The sequence below is a fragment of the Neolamprologus brichardi genome, chromosome 7, assembly GCF_056152115.1.
Source record: "Neolamprologus brichardi isolate AB-2024 chromosome 7, ASM5615211v1, whole genome shotgun sequence".
Classification (NCBI taxonomy): domain Eukaryota; kingdom Metazoa; phylum Chordata; class Actinopteri; order Cichliformes; family Cichlidae; genus Neolamprologus; species Neolamprologus brichardi.
The window spans coordinates 5125983-5140752 of NC_142110.1; the positions used below are offsets into that span (position 1 = coordinate 5125983).

The 14770-nt window shown below is 43.2% G+C and overlaps 1 protein-coding gene across 3 annotated transcripts in view; it reads right to left on the bottom strand.

The window, feature by feature from the left end:
• The window catches only part of dusp8a (dual specificity phosphatase 8a), a 43230-nt gene that overhangs the window by 23375 nt on the left and 5085 nt on the right, over nt 1–14770 (bottom strand). For all 3 annotated transcript variants that reach the window (XM_087842923.1, XM_087842925.1, XM_087842924.1), the window contains exons 2-3: nt 12652–13051; nt 1071–1209 (exon numbers count right to left, since the gene is read on the bottom strand). In XM_087842923.1, coding sequence (XP_087699049.1) covers nt 1071–1209; nt 12652–12888 — 376 coding nt within the window. In that variant the 5' untranslated portion in view covers nt 12889–13051. The remainder of the gene's footprint in view (nt 1–1070; nt 1210–12651; nt 13052–14770) is intronic.

Here is a 14770-nt window from a genome sequence, read left to right on the forward strand (position 1 = left end):
AAACAGCAGAAAAGCGGGGACAAAAATGGAAGAGGTGTGATTCCTCTTTTTCTTCCTCTGTTGAAGAAACACAACGAGAACGAGCCGAGATTGATAACGAGGAGGGAGCTGCTGACAGGGGGTCCTTCAGTATTAACAAAATCCTGGCTTTTTCAGCAATCAGAGAGTGTGCGTCTGCGTTCGTGTGTGTGAGGCATCAAACGCGGTCGTGTGTATGCACTTTGTATGCACGGGCGTGTCCACCCAAAGCATGCGCTCAGTACACTTCTGTGACAAATTGTAGAGGCTGTGTGCTTTCAGGCAATCCTAGGCATCCGTGAATGACTCATGAAAATGCACTAATCTCCCAGCGGAGGGAAGAGGAGAAGAATGGGGATGCAGAGAGAAGAGCCGAGATTTGCAAGAGCAGCGTGCCTCCGCTGCCTCGTTTCAAATCCTGACTGAGGCAGATTATACTCCCCATTCTGCACTGACATATTTGGGACAGATTCATAAGCCTCGGCGGGTGGATATGTGTGTGTGTAATATCATCCCTTAAAAAGCTGCAGCCACCACAATCAAGATGTTATTAACTCAACGACTATTAACAGTCTTGGTGGGGCTCAATTATAAATCTCAGTGTGCTTAGTGGACACTACGACAGGGATAAATAAGGCCAGAGGATTGAAAGTTGAGCTTCACCGTTACTGCAGAGATGCTGGGTAAGGGGAAGAGTGCAGGGGAGTTTACTTCCCCTCTCCCTCCTGTGCTCACACATACCTGCAAACCTTACACCACGAAGTCAGAACACTAGTATAGTGTTAAGAAATGGGGAACTGACTAAGGGCTACATTGTTGTCCTGTTGTTCTCATGAGTGACATCTGCTGATCAAACTGTGCAACGACAACAGTGCACCTGTTCGGGCTACAATAAATAGCAGTGCATACACACACACACACAAAGGAAAACAGGCTTTGAGATATACAAAGTCTGCTCTTTCCCCTTTTCTTTTGCACCACCACCAACACCACACACGTCCTTAACATTCAGCACCTGCACCTATGGACACACATGTAGAAACTCATCTTACCGGTGAGAAGGGAGACTTTGTGGAAGGTGCCCTCCAACTTTCCCATGAGAATGTGCACAAACCCATCTTTGGACAGATGCCCTGCTTCTTTGGAGCTCTGGTCATAAACCACCACTTCCTGCTTCCTGCCCAGCTCCACCTGCACAGAAGATAAACAACAAGGAAGAGAATTGATTATACAACAAAAGATATCTTGTGTCAAAGCCAGCAAGGAAGTGGGAGTTAGAAAAAACTGGAATTTCTATCTAATTGGCATCTTGGGTAATTTGGGACTTGGGACAACCCCAGCATTTGAATCTGTGACATGTATTCAAACTTGTGGGTGGGGTTTGAGGAATATTTTCTTTCGCCTGAGTAAACCCAGGCATTGTAAGAGGGCATTCTGATGACGCGGTGATGGTAAATGAGCTGCGGCAGGGACCAAACCTGTTTCCTCAAACACCTGACCTCTGTGCTGCTTTCACATTTTCCAGGAAGAAGCAACAAAAATAAAAGAAATAAAAAGGAACTCACAAACACACCACTGGGTGTTTTGACAATAAACTTTTACTGGTGCCTGTGACTGCAACAGTAAACAGCAAGCACTGCGCGTGCTTATAGTTATAAGATAATGCACAGGACTATGAATATTGCATTAGGGTAGGGTATTGCACTGTTCAGTCATAATGTTTTGGACAAATATGAGAAGGATGATTGCAGTAATAGAGGATAAAATCATGAAAGCTGGCTGCATAGCGAAGGGCGTGGACATCCAGTGGCTTCATAGTGATGCTGTTTATGTCAGATTGGGAGAAAGATGAGAGGATGTGAGCATGCGCTGATGCGACAAAGTACTTCTTTGCGTGTGTGTGTTTGCATGAGGGAGCATGTGCATGAGGCTGCACACAAACTAGCCAGACTGTGTTCCTTCTCCATGTTGTCAGGCAGGCTTTGGTCACATGACCACCAGGCAGCGCCTACTGCAGCTATGAATCACTACCTCACTGAACCGCCACTGGACAGGAGACGGGAGAGGGAGCGGGAAGGAGGGCCAGCTACAGGGAGAAAAGGATGGAGGGGGACTGGGGTGAGGTGTGGGGGTAACTACACATTGGGTCAGTGAACAATAGAGACAAAAATTGAGAAAAAGAAAAAGGGGAGAAAAAAGCAATTTAGGAGAGGAAACAGAAGACGGAGCGCGGCGACAATGAAACAAGACGGGTCGTGAATTCTTTGTGTACCTTGGTAAACAACAAAAGCACATCATCCTCGTGTGCAAAGTGTCGCTGAATATCTGCTAGCTTCCACTTCCTCAATGTCTCTTTGCTCTCCGTGCACATGAAGGCACAATGGCGATGACAACTCATGATATACACAGCTCCACAGTGCACCGGGAGCGCGTTTGCTAATGTTTCTGCTTACAGAGCAGCTGTAGCAGAGTGGCTTGGAAGACTGCCAGGCAGGTGATTTAGACAGGACAAGGTCAGTCTCTGAAGCATGCTAAAATCTCACTCTGGCTTAATAAAGGCTGACTTAGCTAAGCCTGCCTGCATCCAACACCAATACTGACCTAAAAGAATGAAAACCTGGGGTCTCGTTTATAAAACAGACCCATTTTAAGCTCTCAAATGACTTATGACAGGGAACCATTTAGAAGTGGTTATTTAAAGCAAAGCCTACACTTGATGTGTGTGAACCTGCAGTGAAATTTACATGAGCTTTATGCACGACATGGCAGCAAACATCAATATCTGCAAAAACAACAACAACAACATATATGATGTGATATTCTATAAATAGTTCTTCCAATGTGAAGGAAGTAACCAGACCTATATTATGGGATTGCAAAAAGACACTGACAATTAGTGCTGGTTAACATCTTATAGCGACAAGCAGCCTACTGTTAACAGCTTCATAAATAATCTGCAACACAGACCATCAAAAAATTGCAAACACCCTGGTTTCTTTTTATTCTATTTATTAGCATTGCGATATTTAGACTTCTTATCTATATCACCTAAAGTGGTTGCAATAAACAACTGTTGCTAAAATACGCAGCAAAAATAATAAGATCATGGTTTGTGTGCAATGCAGCTGTGAGGCCATCTGGTCCAGTATACACTCACGTACAAAATATCAACCAGATTAAGAACAAAAAAAGAAAGAGCCCGGCGGTGATTAGCATTAATTTAACCATAATTAAAGTGCACCATTTCTATGATTTCCTGTTTTAGCATTAAACTGCCCCACAATGCACAATTTGTTATTTACCCTGCGTCTCTTTGTCTTTGTTTTAAATTCCCTGCATCCTTCATCCTAACTAACCCTGGATATTTTGGCTAATAATCCTAATGGGATCAGATCTAATTTGGGAGTCTGATCTCAGTGCCTGAGGATTACAGGCCTTTAACCGTACAAACGTGCGTTAACACGAATATAAACACACCGCTCAATGCACACTTTGGTGTTGTTTCTCAGCTGCGCGGTCTAAAAGGTTTAATTTCTAATGTGAAAACATGGAATGAATCTCATAAAGGAAATACTGTCGCTGTCTGTGAAACTACTGTGTTCATGCATTACATAGAAAACATTGCATTTTTTAACATTTTATTTTCACAGGTTTGGTGGTACTATCACAATATAGAAAAAATATATAAATTTCCTGCAAATGATGTAATTAAGTGACAGTTAAATGCCATTTTGATGACTTTTTTTGATAAATTAGATCTCACCTTATTCCCTTATAAGACAAAAAGAAATGTCTAGATTTGTTAGAAAGTATAAATGGCATATCAGATAGAAGAATATTACACCAGATGCTAAAAACTACCCATCTGGCTAAGCATGTGAAACACATGGAGGTTGCTGCAGTGTTGGAGGTCAACGACCCAGGGCTGGGACTTGCTGTCAGACTGCAGCAGTAGTACAGATCCCTCATCCCTCTGCAGTGCTACAGCATCACTACTATTACAGTACTGGCCCAGGCTCTCTGACGCATGCACACTGCAGGTACACAAGGAATGCCACTAGCAGAGAGGAAAAACAAGGGATGAAGGAACAGAAGAGGAAGCCAGGGAAAGGAATGCCAAGAAGGGGGATCAGACGGAAACTTGAGGGAGGATTAGATATAAAGCAAGAGAGGGATGGAGGGACAGAAGGTAGCACTAGCACACCAAATGCTACAATCCTGCTGCACCCAGGTCTCTCTAAAGGAGCTGGAGACCGGCGTCACAGCAGAGAATAAACAACAAACATGAGAGGCAAGATGCATAAAAGATGAAATTCTATTAAATGAGATACACTGAGCTAGAAAAAGGATAACATTTGACCCTGAAAGAGAAAAGAAATGAAGGGATTGGGCAAGAGAGTCAGAAGTCCCTGTACACTTCTAACTGACCCTGTTATAAAATATGTAAGGAGTGGAAGAAAAACGAGGTTGGAGACAAGGCTGCAAGTCAGGGCATGGACTTGGTGTCAATGCTCCTCTGAAGGCACACACACACACACACACACACACACACATAATGAAAGATAACTGATGGGTAGCTTGGCAACAGAAGATATCTATGAAATTCGGGAAACGCTGTCCTGCTTTACGGTAAAAGTTTGTGCAAAAAAGTGACATACAACTTCCCTCTGACCCCTGTCTTGCTGCCGACCAGTGACAAGGTCAGCGCTGAGTGGGAGTCTGTGTGTGTGTACTGGTCTGTGACACAAATCTAAAAATGGACCCACATTCCTGAAGCACAGTCCGGGTCCCCTCACGGTGTCCACTCTGGGAGGACCCACACAAAACAAGAGGAGTGCGGTATGAGCCATCTTCAGTTAGCAGTAAATTCTTCAGTAACGAGGGGCTGAAGAGATACAGGAAATGGCAATAAACGGCGCATTACGAAATCTCTCTTTAAAAAGACAGCACTGTGAGCAGGAGTCAGAGTTTGTCATACTGATTCACCAGAAAAAAAATTAAGTATTTACCACCCATACGCCTATTATTTCAGTTGGTTTCTGGGTACATTTCTAACATTATTTCTATGCCGATGTGGCACCAACTGGACCAAACTTTCAACATTATACACGGTATATTGCATGTACTCTAGTGTCCCCTTTTAAGTATTCAGTAAGTCTGTTTAAGACCCCGGCTCACAGGTGCAAACTACACCTCTCACGACTGTCAAGCTACCACCCTGGGGATGATGATGTCATTGACTGAAACTGGCAGCTGCCACCTCCATCGGTGTGATATGCGTGTGTGAGACACGACCAACTGTGCTCATAAGATGTGGAAAGAGGTATACAATATGGTTCAACCTGGGTTCATAGATCATTTAGATTCCAGCCTTAGTATGGGGAATAACTGTGAAACATCCTTTAAAGTAAAACTTTACACCTGAATGAAAGTGAATCTGACCGGGATGTGGGTATGTGGCATGGTGGTGAAAGCTCCTGACGGCTCTGTGCATGTGCAGTGTGAGGTCATCCCTGATGATTTCTGAGATGTGGTCACCTGATCTGGTGTGGTCACACCTACATGTTGGTGAATATCAGGGATCGTTTAGCACACAGACACACATAAGGCCCTGTTCAGGGTACACATTTATATACAAGTGAATTTTTATACTTTTACATAAAAGTACACAGTTTGTCTGTCTCAGCACGGATGATCTGATATCGTCGTGTTGGTGTTGTTCCCAGATCATCATGAAAATGTTGTTCCAGGTTCAACATTGCAAGTGACCAATCACATTATTGTGACGTTATTCTTTTGCGCACCAACCCATTCGTGCATTTATTAAATTCCAATGTTGCAAGGACAATATCAATTCTGCTTAGCGTTTATTAAAGGGTTAGGGTCAGAGTCAGGGTCCGTTGATCGGCGGACAAAGGCGGTTTCTCGCAGCTTAAGTACAGTTTTTTGTTTACGCCGGTTTTTCCCAAAGTCGCAAAAGTATGACATCACAACATTCTGATTGGTCACTTGCAATGTTGATCCTGGAACAACCTTTAGTATGATGATCTGGGAACAACACCAACACGAGGATATCAGATCGTGCCTCAGTACACAGACTTCATTTTTGTCATTCTCTTTATGTGAACACCTCATCATCCTCCCAATTCTTTATATAATGAAGCCATGTTTTGTATCCCAAAATCCTCTCCCATGAACTCACACTAGAGCAAAGAAATATACATATATTATATTTTCTATAATTGTTATTTTTACTTTGTGATTAGATCTGAAACTATATACAGATTATGACATGTGTGTCTATGTTAAACAGTGGGATCTTAAAAGCAAACAATGACTCAGTGCATGACTTCATCAAAGCAAACATATGACATTATCCATCTCTGTAGAAACACCACTGCTGGCTTTAGCATTTCTGTTTAAACTCAAATAAATGTGAATGAAACACATGGAAATTTCCCATTTTTCCCATCTGGGTCATCTGGGAAATAACCAACACAGAAATTCATCATCTATGTTCTAAGAGTCCGCTCTTGCAATCATGGGAGATGACACATGAAACACGTGTGATGTCCTTGATGGTAAAACACAGTCTGTGTCAGACACTCGATGACAAATGGTAAATAACTATTTCCTCTTTAGATGCACATTTGATTTACTCATGAAAGTGTAACTTTTTTCATGCAACATGGAATTAAGCATGAATTAAAGTAAACATGCTGTAAGAGAAAAATGGAAAAGTCGCCATTTTAATAAGAAAATCCTATAAGAGAAATACAAAAAATGTAATTAGATTTTTTATAACACCCAAAATTAAGAACAAACATGCCTCATTACCACAACTGTGTTGGAGGGGCTGTGGAGAGGTAAATGTGAATCATTCCCATGTGTTCTGGTTCTGTCCCAAGATTACAAAATTTTGGGAAGATGTTCATTTAGTTATAGGTAAAATTCTGGGTTATGCTGTATCTAAGACTTGTACATTATTATACTTTGGTGTCATTACGGGAAATGTGATGAAAGAAGATAGATACATATTGAAAATTATGCTTGGTGCCTGTAAAAAGGCAATTACAAGAAAATGGAACAAGATAGACCCACCATCACAGGACGAATGGATCAAAATTATAGATGAAATACAAACCATGGAACAATTGGCCTACAGAATAAGGACTCAGGAAGATCAACGCCATAAAAAGTGGGAGAAATGGACTGAGTACATAAACCCAACAGGATAAAGACCAACACATTGATAATGAGAAATGATCAAATTGTAGAAACAAAGAGATCCAACATGTTTTTTTTGTTTGTTTGTTTGTTTGTTTGTTTGTTATCCTACTTGTTGTATCTATCTTTTTGTTGTTGTTGTTGTATAGTGTATAGTGTTTAAAGAAAAACAATAAAAAGAAAGTAAAAAAAAAAAAGAGAAATACAAAAAGATGAATTCTTGCAACTGGAGCTAATGAGATTTATTTTTTAAATTGTCTTTCCATATGGGGTTCCCTATCATGCATCATTACAGCCGCCTCCTAACCCTTGACATGGAGGATAAACACAACATATGGTGTGTCATCAGTGGAATTGATGGAGATCTTCTACATTGCATAAATCCATTAGTTGTTCACGTGTCGTCTCTCTCTGTTCGGCAGGGCACTCAGCCGATATCACCAATTAAGATCACAGACAAGATTACAGCCTTTCTGGGCTTTATTGCTGCATGCCCATTATACCAAACAAAAACAATCAGCCTATTGTTCCTTATCATGTCTAAAATGTTGGTATCACAACAGCTGGAGAATAAAAAAAATGAATGTTTCCATAAAGGCATCACATTGGTGCGGCTGCAGCTAACAATTATTCAGTTATTTATTGTTTTTTGATTATACAGTGAAATTGGAGAAATATGTTTAAATCTGTTTGCATAATTTCTTCAAATTGCCTGTTTAGTCTGACTAAATGGGCGACCGTGGCTCAGGGGGTTGGGAAGCGTATCTGTAACCGGAAGGTCGCCGGTTCGATCCCTGGGCTCTCTGTCCTGGTCGTTGTGTCCTTGGGCAAGACACTTTACCCTACCGCCTACTGGTGTTGGCCAGAGGGGCCGATGGCGCGATATGGCAGCCTCGCTTCTGTCAGCCTGCCCCAGGGCAGCTGTGGCTACAACCATAGCTTGCCTCCACCAGTGTGTGAATGTGAGAGTGAATGAATAATGGCATTGTAAAGCACTTTGGGTGCCTTGAAAAGTGCTATATAAATCCAATCCATTATTATTATTACTAATAGTGCAGAAATCACAAAATGAAATCAGCAGCATTTAGAAACCTGAAAGTGACTGTTAAGGGTTTCACTTGTTGTCATTCGACTTTCCAAAACACTTTTTTTCCTCTCTTGATCTTGATTAAATGTCTCAACCAATCAGTTAATACCCATTACAGAGTCCGGTACTGGGGAATTGCTCAATATATTTATCAATTTTCTTTTTTTTGGTTATCTATTTATGCGATATTGATTTCAGCATTATTCTATTTTGCAAGCAGAAATCCTAAATTTTACAAGCTCACTCCATCACATCTGTCTTAAACTTGATGCACTACATCTTGGTCAGTGTGCTGATACAGCTGGTTTCTTCAGTTTGCATCAAAAATGCAAAAATCAGCTAAATTTTCATCTGGAAACCTACTTGTGGTTATAAATATTTAAGTTCTGCCACATTAACAGATTTGACAGCTCATAAGTGTAACGTATCTATATGCAGGCATGCTATTTCGCTTAACAAAAGCGTGGGGTTCATGTCTATATAGAAGAGGAAGGGTGCTTCCCCAGGCTGGTTGCTGGTAGTGAAAACCTCTGGTCCATCTGTCAGGCCTGCCTGGCCGGCTGTCCCCGTCACAGCAGCAGGGATTAGCCAGGCTTAAGCCAAGAAACCAGCCGCCTGCCCTCTAGCCTGTCGGAAAAGGCATGAGGAAGCCCCATTTCCGACTAAGCCTGCGCTCTCCCAGCAGAGGTCGTCCATCATCTAGCCTACTGTGTCCAGTCCTCTACACCTACATTAATAGAGAGCATTAATAAAAGGAGCTATGAAGGGATGGAACGTGAAAGGCAGAAGAAAGAGGACACCATTTTGTTTGCTGCTGTTCTGTTCATTCAGCTCAGTTAACTGAAGCATTGGGAGCTTCGATGAAAGAGGGTGAGTGCAGCGCCTTGGGGGACGCAGGCTATTAGTTCTCAATGGGATGCGAGGCGAGAGGCAGCTGGGGAGGAGGCGGAGGCAACAGCCCATCCATGAATACTGTCAATGCTGCTCTCCTGCTTCCTGCATTCACTTCCCATACAAAGAGCCACAATGGTGTCCTTTGGCGTTTTGGCTGGCTGAGACAGCTCCTGGAGATGCTCAGAGCCATGTGGGGGGTACAGACGATGGTGTGTGTGTGTATGGGGGGGTCAGTCGGGAGCTGGCTTAAACACCACACAGCCAATCTGCACGTGCCCAGCCCGCGGCCTGCCAGTGGCCACACAAAAGGGATGATGTCATGCTTAGCCAATAACAAAAGAGTCTGGGTCCGTCAGGCCCTCCTCTCTAACCCGGCTAGTTCCAGCTTTATCCAGCCTAGCATTAATCGCAAGCCTTATCCTCTTTACTGGGGGTGGGGAATGGATAATAACAAAGCAGGCATGGGACAACGCTAGACAGTGAGAGGAACTGGAATAAACTAATAAGAATCGAGGTGGTCGCGAGCAGCTGCAGGCTATGGTTGCAAAACAGACAGACAGAGCTGTCACGAGAATGAAAGTGAGCGAAATCAGGAGGAAGCATGGCTCTGTGGGGTGCCACAGTGTGAGATCTGCCAAGCACAGAGCCCCACACAGAGACGAACCCAGAGACGGAGCACAGAAACACGCTCTAGCGCGCTGCACTCAGGGCAAGTAATGAAACTGAAAGTCTGACAGTGATCCAAAGCCTCAAATAAACATTTCTCCAGCAGCAGCTTATTTAAATCCATCGCTTTCTCTTTGTTGTCTACATCTCGAGTGTTCAAAAGATTTTATTTTTGGGTGTGTATGATCTCGGCTAAAATAAGACCATTATCGGAAAAAAATGGATCTTTTTGGTCGGAGCAATACAAGTATTCAGATACAGAAGCTTCTGGCTGATAATGGTTCATGTTAGGTGAAAAGGAAGCCATGTGGGGTCGACTTGCACTAAAGCATTAGAGCCAGGGAAAAACAGCAGGTATATAGGGACTCTCGGTTAAATATCCCAGGTGCTATTAGTGGAACTGAAGTTCATTTTACCATATAGACGCTGTCTGACATCTACAAATGTTAAAGTGTAACCCAGCAGGAGTAATAAAGTCTAAATATTTGCCTTTTTTTTGGGAAGTGATGTTTTTTAGTTATGAAAGATGTACCAAGCAGGTAAATACATGTCAGCCAGTTTGGGGCAGACACACAATGGCATACAGTGGAAGCTGGTCATAAATCACTCTTATAAATAGGCTCAACAGAATAAGATGAGTGGCAGGGCAGACAACCAGATCGCCACCTGGCAACCAGGAAGTAGAACAACAGAAAAGAAGTGTGAACCGTTCTGAGTCACGCCTTAAAAAAAAATTTCACTCACCTGGCAAGTGTCATGGGTTGCTGTCAATCATTTATTGCACTGGGTGTAACTAAGTTAAATATCTAAAAATAACATTTGAAGCCAGGAGGCTGAAAATCATCTCCCATGTCCTCTACAGCTTTTTTGCTTTCTGTATTCAGTCAAGCAAAACTGTTAGCTGATAAATGCATGCGCAAACATGCACAAAAAAGCACATACCGCACACAAAACACACTGATGTCAACCCTCCTCCTCTCCCCCTGCTCCCCCCTCCGCCCTCAGAGATCCTTCAGTTTCACACAGAGACTAAAAATACAGGAGTCAGCATGCCGCGGCTGGACAGGCCATGGAAAGAAGGCTGTCATATTCGGAGGAGAAGTCATGGAAACCAGAAGGATCCGATTTCAGGGCCACTGATAAGCAACAAACATACAGTATGCGTGCCTGCCCGCCAAATATAGCATCCACTGATGTGCTTGGCTAACACAGAGGAGGCTAGTTTGGAACTACAGTGAAACGCAGTTCAGGCTGTTGGTAATAATCTCAAACAGCTGGCGTAAAGTCAGCATCTTGCATGACGGCACTTCAACGGTGTGACAGCGTGCTGACAAGGGAACCTGAATCTGAGACCCCAGGCTCAAAAAAAGTCCTCCTATATCAACCCACTGCACCTACTGCATAATGAATACATGCTACAAGCAGAGCTGCTATACTACTAAACTCTAAGGCTACGTTCACACTGCAGGTCTTGATGCTCAATTCCGATTTTTTGATCAAATCCGATTTTTTTGTCTGCTCGTTCACACTACAAATAAAATGCGACAGCAAACGCGCTCTAGTGTGAACGCTCAAAGCGGCCGCATGCGCAAAAGAAGACGTCACACACAACGCGCTCTGTTTAGACCCAGAGCAAACAGTATTGTTTGACTGATGGCCCTTAATATAAAGACTTCGGACTTCACGTTTCCCAATTTTTGCTTTAAGTTATTTTGTTATTTACATAATAATGTAAATAACCTAATAATTATCGTTATTGCTGTTTTAGAGGAGCGGTGCTTCAAAGGATAGTTTCAGATTTCTGTCAGAATCTGCAGATTATACAGTACAAATAAAATGTTCACGTTTCTCCAACGTTGGCTTCCCAGCAGTTTCACCGGATGGCCAGGAAGCGTTCGCGATGTCTTCTCCGGCGCTGATAATTGGCGTCTGTCTTGTGTCAGTGACGTAAAAGACGGATTTAATGTGACCTGACCGTTCACACAGCAGTCGCTTTCTAAAACATCAGATATGTATCGGATTCAGCACCACATACGAAAGTGACCCAGATCGGATTTGAAAATATTGGATTTGTGCCGTTCACACTGTCATACCATGATCGGATATGGGTCAAAAAAACTGGATTTGATGCGCTTTCGCCTGCAGTGTGAACGTAGCCTAAATGTGAGCAGACGAACAAACAAAAAATTGTAAATCACCAAGGTGTGCTTGGGACAAGTCAATCAGTTGTTTAAAGGAGTTATTTCAGTCTGTGGGTTGAGGGAATTTATGAAGCACAGAAAGCTCTAAATATAAAAACGCGAACCATTTTTTGAAATACTCAAATTTTTATTTTAATCAAGTTCAATAAGAATATGAATACCACTCATGTTCTTCAATACGAGATCAATATGAGTTTTGTAATTGTAAAACTACCAGCATCTTAAATTTGGCTAGGCACAAAGACTGCACACAGGGGAAACGGCTAGTTTGGCTCTGAGCAAAAGTGGCAAACTCCACTTACTGGCGCCTCTAAATCTCAGCAATTAGCATGCTTTGTCTTATTTATTCGTGAGAAGTGTAAAAACATACAAATTACCATTTTAAGAGGTTTTAAGAGTAGATTATGAAGCAGGTGGGAATCAAGTGTCTCACCGTTATCAGCAAGGTAGGAGCTTGGCATAATGACAGCTTGGCACTTAAGTGAATGGCTCTCTAATCACATTCTACCACCAAAAAAGCATCAGCTGTCAGGTAGCCTTAATTGAGCTTTAACTCACCTTCACTTTGCCATTGGGTTGAAGCAGCTCAGTGACAGACACTTTGTCCTGCTGCAGCCGCCTCTTCACCAGCTTCGAGCAGCAAACATTGACCGCGCCTTGTACGTGTGACGCATTGTACTCAGAAAACGTCCTGCTGTCAATCACCAGCAAGCGGCCTGTCCCTCTCTGGATGAGGCTCGCCAGGCGCTTGATGTCCATGGCGCTCTTCTTGTTGGGCCCTTTCTCCCCTGCCATGATGTAAGACGGGCTGAGCGGTAAGCTAGGGTCGAAGACGCGGGGGTGAGGGGGTAGCGGGGTATGAAGAATGAGGGGTAGATGAGAGAGGTGGAGGAAGGAGGAGATAAGGGTCAGTGGAGAAGGGCTACCACTGGAGCAGGCGCTGGGAGATCCATGGTGCCTAAAAGAAGAAGCGACAAAAAAAAGAGAATTAAGTTAGCAAAGCATTCATGGAGAAATGTAAGAACGCGACAAACATGTGATCATAAAGGGCACGTGTTGGGCTAAGCTTCACTCGATAGCTCCATGGTAACAAATAAAGCTCTTCAAACTCAACTGCTGCAAAGTCACAACAACGGATCCATTTCACACACATTTCCAATCCTGCACAAGAATTCACACGTACTTTTGATCTTTTGCATTATCTTTTATTAGCAGATATTTAGCACCTGGCATTTTAAAATAACCACGGTGCTATAAAGATGAATACAAAAGTTATTTTAAGACTTAAAAGCTGACCGGATCATCCAACGAGATTTAGCAGTCCCGGGATCTGAAGGAATATCACACATCCGAAGACAAAGACTTAAATTCGTAAGTGTGAGTGTCTGTGTAACTGTGAAGGCTGGTGGTTGTTGACCGAGGGTCTCTTGTGCAGTAGCTCGTGAAACAGGAAACTGAGAGCGTGCGATAAATTAAGCCAGGGGAATTCAGAGAGCAGGTCTGGACACAGGCAGAAGGCCTGTGTGACATCCTGCGCGTGTGTGTTCGTATGTGTGTTTCAAATTAACCATCCACAAACTGCCTCCGTCTATCCATCACTTCTAATCACTCTGATCTCCTCCGTGCTCACATTCACCACAGCGCTTTTACCTTTAACATGGGACACACACGATCAGTCATTTATTGGGGTTGTGAGAAACAGCATGTGTGCGCGTGCTAGACTGCACATTACAAAACCGCTGTGCCATTTAATTAAGTCAACATGCAAATGAAAAATAAACCCAGCGTAGGTTGAGGTCCATTTCATTGGTCAACCAGGTGTCATGCGACAAGTAAAAGGTCAGAATGTGAATGCAGACGTGTTGTTTTATTCATCTACAGGCACGCGGTGTCATTAAAAATGAATGGGCCTCTTCTCGTTTACCCCAAAGCGTAAATGGAGGTTTAAACCTCGGCTGAAAAGGAAGAGTGTGAGTGACAGAGGTGCAGCAGCCAAAACAAAAACGATGATAAGGCGATGTTCCTCTTGAGAGGATGGGCAGAAAAGAAAAACAGTTAACAACACTGGTGAGAAAGCGAGAGAGGGGGTTAAACTGGGGAGGAAATGCATCTAATCACTTGTGTCCTGCAACTTTTCACCTGTGGTCTGGCAGCGCCACAGAGGGAGGGAGTGGAGCGAGAAAGGAGAGCTGTGTGGAGGTAACGAAGGATGTTATGCAGCCAGGATCTCTCCAGCCTAGCAACTTAGCCAGCTCAAGGTGAGGGAGAGGGGATGATTGTGGAGCAGAAGGAGAATGTGGGTGAAAAATCAAATGTCACATTTAGGCGACCACATCAAACATATGACATGGAGGTTGAGTAGCGCTTCACTACAGCCTACAGCTCCTATTGACTTGTAGTCTGCCGGATGAACTGAACCTGCAGCCGATGTACACATGCTATCGCTGCCTGGCAACACGCCTGATGCAAGAGGAGCAGCACAAGAACATGAAAGAGAGTCTAGAGAGACAGTAGCAACTGCTTGCACTGCTAAACAACAAACTGCTGCTGAATCAGAACGTAGAAACCGGCAAGCATTGACATAGATAAAAATTTAGATAGTCAATGAAGGTTGAAGGCAAAACGCCCACTGGCTTGCACAACATATAAAACAGCACAAACAAATGAACACAGTCCA